The 6,898-nt window shown below is 32.0% G+C and overlaps 1 protein-coding gene across 9 annotated transcripts in view; it reads right to left on the bottom strand.

The window, feature by feature from the left end:
- The window catches only part of LOC116850725, a 16,638-nt gene that overhangs the window by 4,449 nt on the left and 5,291 nt on the right, over positions 1–6,898 (bottom strand). For 4 of the 9 annotated variants that reach the window (XR_004379417.1, XR_004379418.1, XR_004379419.1 and 1 more), the window contains exons 1-2: positions 2,798–4,199; positions 2,197–2,346 (exon numbers count right to left, since the gene is read on the bottom strand). Coding sequence is in view for 2 of the 9 variants with exons in the window: in XM_032829332.1 (XP_032685223.1) it covers positions 2,835–4,136 (1,302 nt within the window). In the remaining 7 variants the exon portion in view is untranslated. Of the gene's footprint in view, positions 1–29; positions 2,347–2,797; positions 4,200–6,898 lie in introns of those variants that run through there. The other 5 variants (XR_004379421.1, XM_032829332.1, XM_032829337.1 and 2 more) reach the window with 5 other exon arrangements.

Below are 6,898 nucleotides of genomic sequence, written 5' to 3'. Positions count from 1 at the left end.
GAACACAAGAAAAATAGTGCTAATTCATGTCTTGCGTATGCTTTGATGGCTGAAACTTTTCCTTTTAACATCGAAGATGCACTGGACTCACCAGATGCGAAACAGTGGGAGGCTGCAATGAATGAAGAACTAAAATCTCTCATGAAAAATGAAACCTAGGAATTAGTCGAACTGCCTCTGGATCGTTGCACAATTAAAAATAAATGGATCTATCGAATTAAAACTAACTCAGATGGAAGTATCAACGGTTACAAAGCGAGACTAGTCGTAAAAGGCTGTTCACAGAAAGCAAATATTGATTACGATGAAACGTTTTCTCCTGTCGCACGTTTCGAATCAATACGAATTTTGATGTCAATTGCATGTGCAAATGACTATGAAATCTATCAATTTGACATCAAAACAGCATTCCTTTATGGTGACATCAAGGAAGATATTTTTATGGAACAACCAGAAGGTTTCAACGACGGTAGTGGCAAGATCTGCAAGTTACGTAAAAGTCTATATGGACTAAAACAAGCACCAAGGCAATGGAACGTAAAATTTAACGCATTCCTACAGAAATTCGGATTAATTGCATCGCAATATGATACATGTGTCTATACTACCTCAACAAAAGACTTTTATCTAGCTCTATATGTTGATGATGGACTAGTTATTGGTAAATCGCTTCAAATGATCAATAAACTACTCTGTGCAATGGAACAAGAATTTGTAACAACCTATTCAGAAGCAGAATGTTATTTAGGTATTCAAATTGAACGGGATCGAAAAATACATAAGTTGCGCTTACATCAATCAATATATGCACAAACGGTACTTAAGAAATTTAAAATGGAGGACTGCAATCCAGTGGGAGTCCCAGCCGACGCACATCAAATTTTAATGAGCAATACAGATGAGGATGATAACCCTGGTCCAATAGCTCATGTACCGTATCAACAATTAATTGGTTCACTTATGTACTTGTCAGTTGGTACGCAACCGGATATCTCATTTGCAGTGAGTACTTTAAGTCAATTTCTGAAAAATCCATCAGAATCACATTGGAAGGCAGCTAAACGTGTGTTGAGATACATCGCTGGCACACTCAATATGGGAATTGAGTTCAACTTATCAGAGACATCAAACACCTTGATAGCATATTCAGATGCAGATTATGGAGCCTGTCCTAATACACGTAGGTCAGTTAGTGGTGTAATACTGTCATTAAACAATGGCCCAATAATTTGGTTTTCGCGTAAACAAGGAATTGTCTCAACCTCAACAACGGATGCTGAATATATCGCTGCACACGATGCCACAAAGGAAATTGTATGGACCCGTGGAATCTTGGAAGAATTGGGACTACGTCAGATTCAACCGACAATATTGTGTTGCGATAATACAGCAGCTGAACAATTAATCAAGAACCCTGTGTTTCATCGACGCACAAAACACATTGACATTAAATATCATTACACACGTGATATTATAAAACAAGGAAGTTTAACTATAAAACATATTGCTAGTAATGAACAATTGGCAGACATATTAACAAAGCCACTTACACGGGAAAAATTTGAGTTAAATCGTACAAGGATTAACCTGATTTGAATTTATATCTTTATAGTTTAGGTTACTCTCAGAAAGAGAGATAATTGTCCTTGTTTTTATTTACTTTGTGTTAAGAAGTTTATGTTCAAATATTGTCTTATAACTATTAACGTCACGAGTGGGAGTGTTGAGATATGCGTTCCGTCCATAGTGACTCTTTACCGAGTTTGATGTACACTCTATGCTTTCTTTTTAAGAACATAAGTGACGCTTAAACACATAGGTGTCACTTCTCGGTCACGCACGTGGTAACCTAGACGTTACCAGTCTTAAGTCGTAGTTCACGTGTTGTTGAAGCCATACCTACAATATAACCTATGTTCTGTGTATTCTTAATTGTACTAACTATAATATATCCAATAAATAACCCAACAAGACATAATTGCAAAATATTGCTATTCATACAGGCGATATTAATGTTCAGTAATAGTAAGCACAGCTTTTTGCAGTGATCCTTATATTCTAGATTACATAGCATTTGGTGATCATCACAAGAATAAGCTGAATAGCAAATGATGCAGAGCTTTATGTTTATCCATCGGCGAGCCTTATAATACTATTTTGCGCATAATGTCACATCTATTACGTACGGATGTATACCTGACAGATTTAAATTATTAAAATTTCCTTCCGTGCTTCTCTCTATTCTTCCCAAATATGATGTATATTCCAATTCGATTTGTCAAGTATGATACTTGCTAGGTCGCTGCAGAGTTCCAGGGGTGAGCTTCCATGTATCTTTTCATGCTTCTTGTAACAATAAGAAATCATTGAAAACAAAGTTATCAAATTTGTGCTGGGCAGTTTGCAAACATGACAAACGTTTGGATGGAAAAACTGATTATATTTATATTCTGTGTATGGATTATCAAGAGTTATTATTTCGCCTATACTCGTCGCGACATGGCTTAGTAATGACGTTCATGAGTATGTTATTAGCAACATTTATTTCGATATAACGCGCAAAGCTCGGTAACTCACAGAATATAACAGAAACTTGTTTGCGAGTTATATATAGATGTATAAACAATAATAGTAAGACAATAATGCTATTGTATATTTTGAAAATATGAGAAACAAAATACTGTTTACGCTTGAATATATACCCCAGTAAAAAATTTCTTATATATTTTCGAATATTATTAAAAATTGTGTATCATCAACTATATCAAAATGAAGATAGCATCAAATAATATATTACCTTCAACATTTGACTGGGTCGGTCATGTAATTTAAATTCAAAAATACATAATAAAATACGCATTTCGGTAACAACATCCTCCAGTTACATAGTTTCTATATGGCCTACACCCGCGGAATTTATTTTTTCTGTACAAGCGTTTTTTAGTTTCGCCTGTTACCTCTTCTATTTTATTTATATTTCCTTTCACTGTCATTTCCGTGTCAGCGGTTAAAAGTAATGGGCGCCTCTGGGCTATTATTGCTGTTATAGATCCAAGCCATGTTCCCATGGAACTAATTCGTGTTTGAAGTATAATCACATTTGGTGGCTCATATGACTCTGAGCGTACATACGTGTAGTACGTTTCTGATACATTTTTAACATAAAGTTTCTGTCCATATGTACGGCACGTTGAACAAACAGACCCTAGATCGCGCGATTCGAAAATTGGCGATTTTATAAGTACAATATGCAATTCCTTTATTCTTCTAGAGAAATGTAAGAAAATATGCCAAGTTTGCAAAGATATTACATCTTTTCTGTTTGCGTCTATAAGATGAACAATGTATTTATCTGTCTTCATTGTATCATATAATATATTTGATTCTTTCAACGCGTAGAATAATGTTAGCGGATTGGATATAGCATCAGAATATACATATTGCTCGAATGTCCAGGCAAGAGTTGAATTAGGATCATCTAACATCTTACGATGAGTATATGGATCTCTACTGAGTACATAGCTATTAATAAATGTAATATTGTCATGAAAATCTTTACTATAAGGGAATTTGGAGAATTTCCTATTTTGATTAATCCATGTCTCTATTTTGTCGTTGATAATATCACTTATATTCATGTTCAGTAATACCAACAGCTCAACGCACTCTTTCCCATGTCCTTTCCATACACTACATAGTATTTGGTGATCATTACAAAAATTGGCTGAATAGCAAATGTTGCAAGGACTTACGTTTATCTGTCGGTAACATACATAACACGTCTTTGCACATAATATCATCTCTTTTTCGTATTGGTATACGTAACGTGACAAATTAGGCTGTATTCGTTGTAAAATATCGTCCCGTGATGCTATCCAATGTTCCAAGCTAGGATACGTATCCGAGAAAGATTTTTCTGTTATTATCCTTGCCACAGCTATGCAGAATTCCGAGTGCAAGATTCTGTGTATCTCCTTATGCTCCTCTGAACAGTAAGATATCAAATTACAGAGATTACACGTTATCAAGTATCTGCTGGGATTTTTGCAAACATGACAAACGTTTGGATTGAAAAATTGGTTGTATTTGTCTTCTGTGTATGGCCCAGCAAAAATTATTACTTTTCTGTTGTTCATCGTTATAAGTATTATTAATTATTATTTATATGAATACTGTTTGTGATATTTACTTCAGAGTAATGCGCGAAACTGGACAACTCAGCTAGTGTCACAGAAATATTTATATGGATTAGATATAGATATTTAAACAATAATAGTACACGGGACATTATAACGGATACAATATGTTTATATCGAAAAAGTTGTTGACAATATATTGTAAATATTCGTATGACACAAAATAGTGATATTCGGTAGTGTAGGGAAACAATATGATACATTCCTTATTAAAATCTCGTTGAAAGATTGAAAATATACTACAAAATTTATCAAGACACATATTAGTAAATTTGTGATAATTTCCAGTGAAAATTAATAATATTATATAAACTAGTAATATTTTTGTAATATATTTTAATGATCATTTTAAATGAATTAATCCATTAAATAAAAATTTCTTTTTATCCGAAGCCTTCAGTTTTCTATTGTTTTGCCAACGGTAGGGATTACTTAACGTTGAAAATGAAGCTACAGACGGTTATCTAAATGGATCTAATTATGTATTTTTAAGATTTGCATAGTGTATTGTAACATAGTATATTATATGTTACAGAATATTGTAACTAATATATTTATTCACAAACATTGAAATGGTGGATCAACATCAGATATGCGACAAATATTGATATAATAAATATTAGTGCATCAGTGATTACACCACTGATTCTCAACTTTTAACGAAATATTATTATGATTTATCTGAACAAGAAACGGTTTAAAACAACTTACTCAATAATCAAAACTTCAAAAAGATTTTGAAATATTATTTTAAATATTAACCTGTTTTATCCTGTTTTAAATATTAATGCTTTTTTATCGAAAAACATGGATACATTTTAACGGCATAACAGAGTTTTATTTAAATAAGTGATTAAGATATACAAATATAATATTTAATAAAAGACACTCACATACCAAAGTCAATTGAGGAATATTAACTGCTGTATAATCGTATATATTCATATATAAATTAGGTACATTTATATATAATTATATTTAATAAGCGATTATATATATAATTATACATAAGCAGCATTAGGCAGCCTCATACAAAATTATGAACAAAGTCATGTAAAATTACGTATAATTAATGTAACTAATTATACATAATTTAATGTGCTGCCATTTGATTTTATATAGTTATATATGATTGTATATAAAAAACTTTTTACGAGTAAAAATTTCGATTTGGACAACATTAACGATATGCTAAAAGCGGACATCATTTGGTAATCAACCATTCTTTTTCAGGACTACGGTCCACGTTATTTAATTGCGATAATCATAGAGAAATTTGTGATGCCAATTAGCTATATTTAGTTGACAGAGAAACGGAGAACAAATACTTGAAAATATATTTATGGAACACAAAATTATATTTCTGTGAAATAAAATTTATTTCTATATGCGTATACTTTAGAATACATTTTTCTTCCTACAAATATTGAAGTATATATTTTTTTCAGTATGGCTAGTTGTATTATTATGCTCATAAAGCATTTTTATAATGTGCCCAAAAAAATGTTTTATGCTATACTTACTGTTACTCGTGAAAACTGATGCAAGAGTAGGCGACATATAACAGATAACTTTATAGAATCATATATACACTTTGTTTGAAGAAATTATAAACTATTTTCCTTCGATACATTTTACTCGATAGTCAACACAACAAAAGGACTGATCTTTAAGTGATCGCATGCAGTTAAATTCTATCATTTTTTCGCTCATTAGCTGCATTCAGGAATGCATCGGGAAAATGCTGAAAGTATATTGAAACAAAGTGTACATATACTATATTTTTACAAAAAACATGAGGGAGAATCGTAGGATATATTTACGAATAATTGTATATGGTTAAAATCCATATTTTATTAATAATTATGATTACACGTTGTATTCATTTTACAATAATTCGGTGATAACCCTTAAGACATTAATAGTTTTAAATACTTCTATACTGCTCGACAAATTTCCATAATTTAAATTGTAAATGTCGATGTAACGAGCTACAGATTTTAGTTGTAAACTATACTATGAAGGACATAAAAATGTAATCTGCATAAAATATATCGCAATTATGTCTGTTACTTGCAGAACACGGGCGATTAAGAAGGGACTTACAAAACAATTACATATAGCTGAGTACAAAATTATGGAATATGACTTACGCGATAGATTAGGCAGTATTCGTTGTAAAATGTCGTCTCGTGATGCTATCCAATGTTCCAAGCTAGGATACGTATCCGAGAAATATTTGTCTGTTGTTATCCTTGCCACAGCTATGCAGATTTCTGAGAGTGAGTTTCTATGCATCTCCTTATGCCACTCGGAACAGTAAGAAATCGTATTGCAGAAATTATACGTTATCAAGTCTCCGCTGGAAAGTTTGCAAACATGACAAACGTTTGGATTGATAATTGATTATATTTTTGTTTCATGAGCAGTTCAATAAAACCTATTACTTTTCCGTTATTCATCGCTCTATGTATTATTGATTATCATTTGTGAATTGTGTTTGTAATATTGGATTCAAAATAATTTGCAAAACGCGGCAACTCACAGCTTGTCATGGAAACATTTATACGGATTCTATATAGATATTTAAACTATAATAATACACGGGACACTAATAACGGATATAATATGTTTATATTGAAAAAGTTGTTGTGACAAAGTAAATTGCAAATATCGAACTAGAAATATTCGTTAGTGTAGGG

The sequence above is a fragment of the Odontomachus brunneus genome, unplaced genomic scaffold, assembly GCF_010583005.1.
Source record: "Odontomachus brunneus isolate Ranch 3 - 2012 unplaced genomic scaffold, Obru_v1 Obru_scaffold_154, whole genome shotgun sequence".
NCBI classification, from domain to species: Eukaryota; Metazoa; Arthropoda; class Insecta; order Hymenoptera; family Formicidae; genus Odontomachus; species Odontomachus brunneus.
Note: the sequence above shows the minus strand (reverse complement) of the source record. Positions and strands in the feature narration are given on the sequence as shown.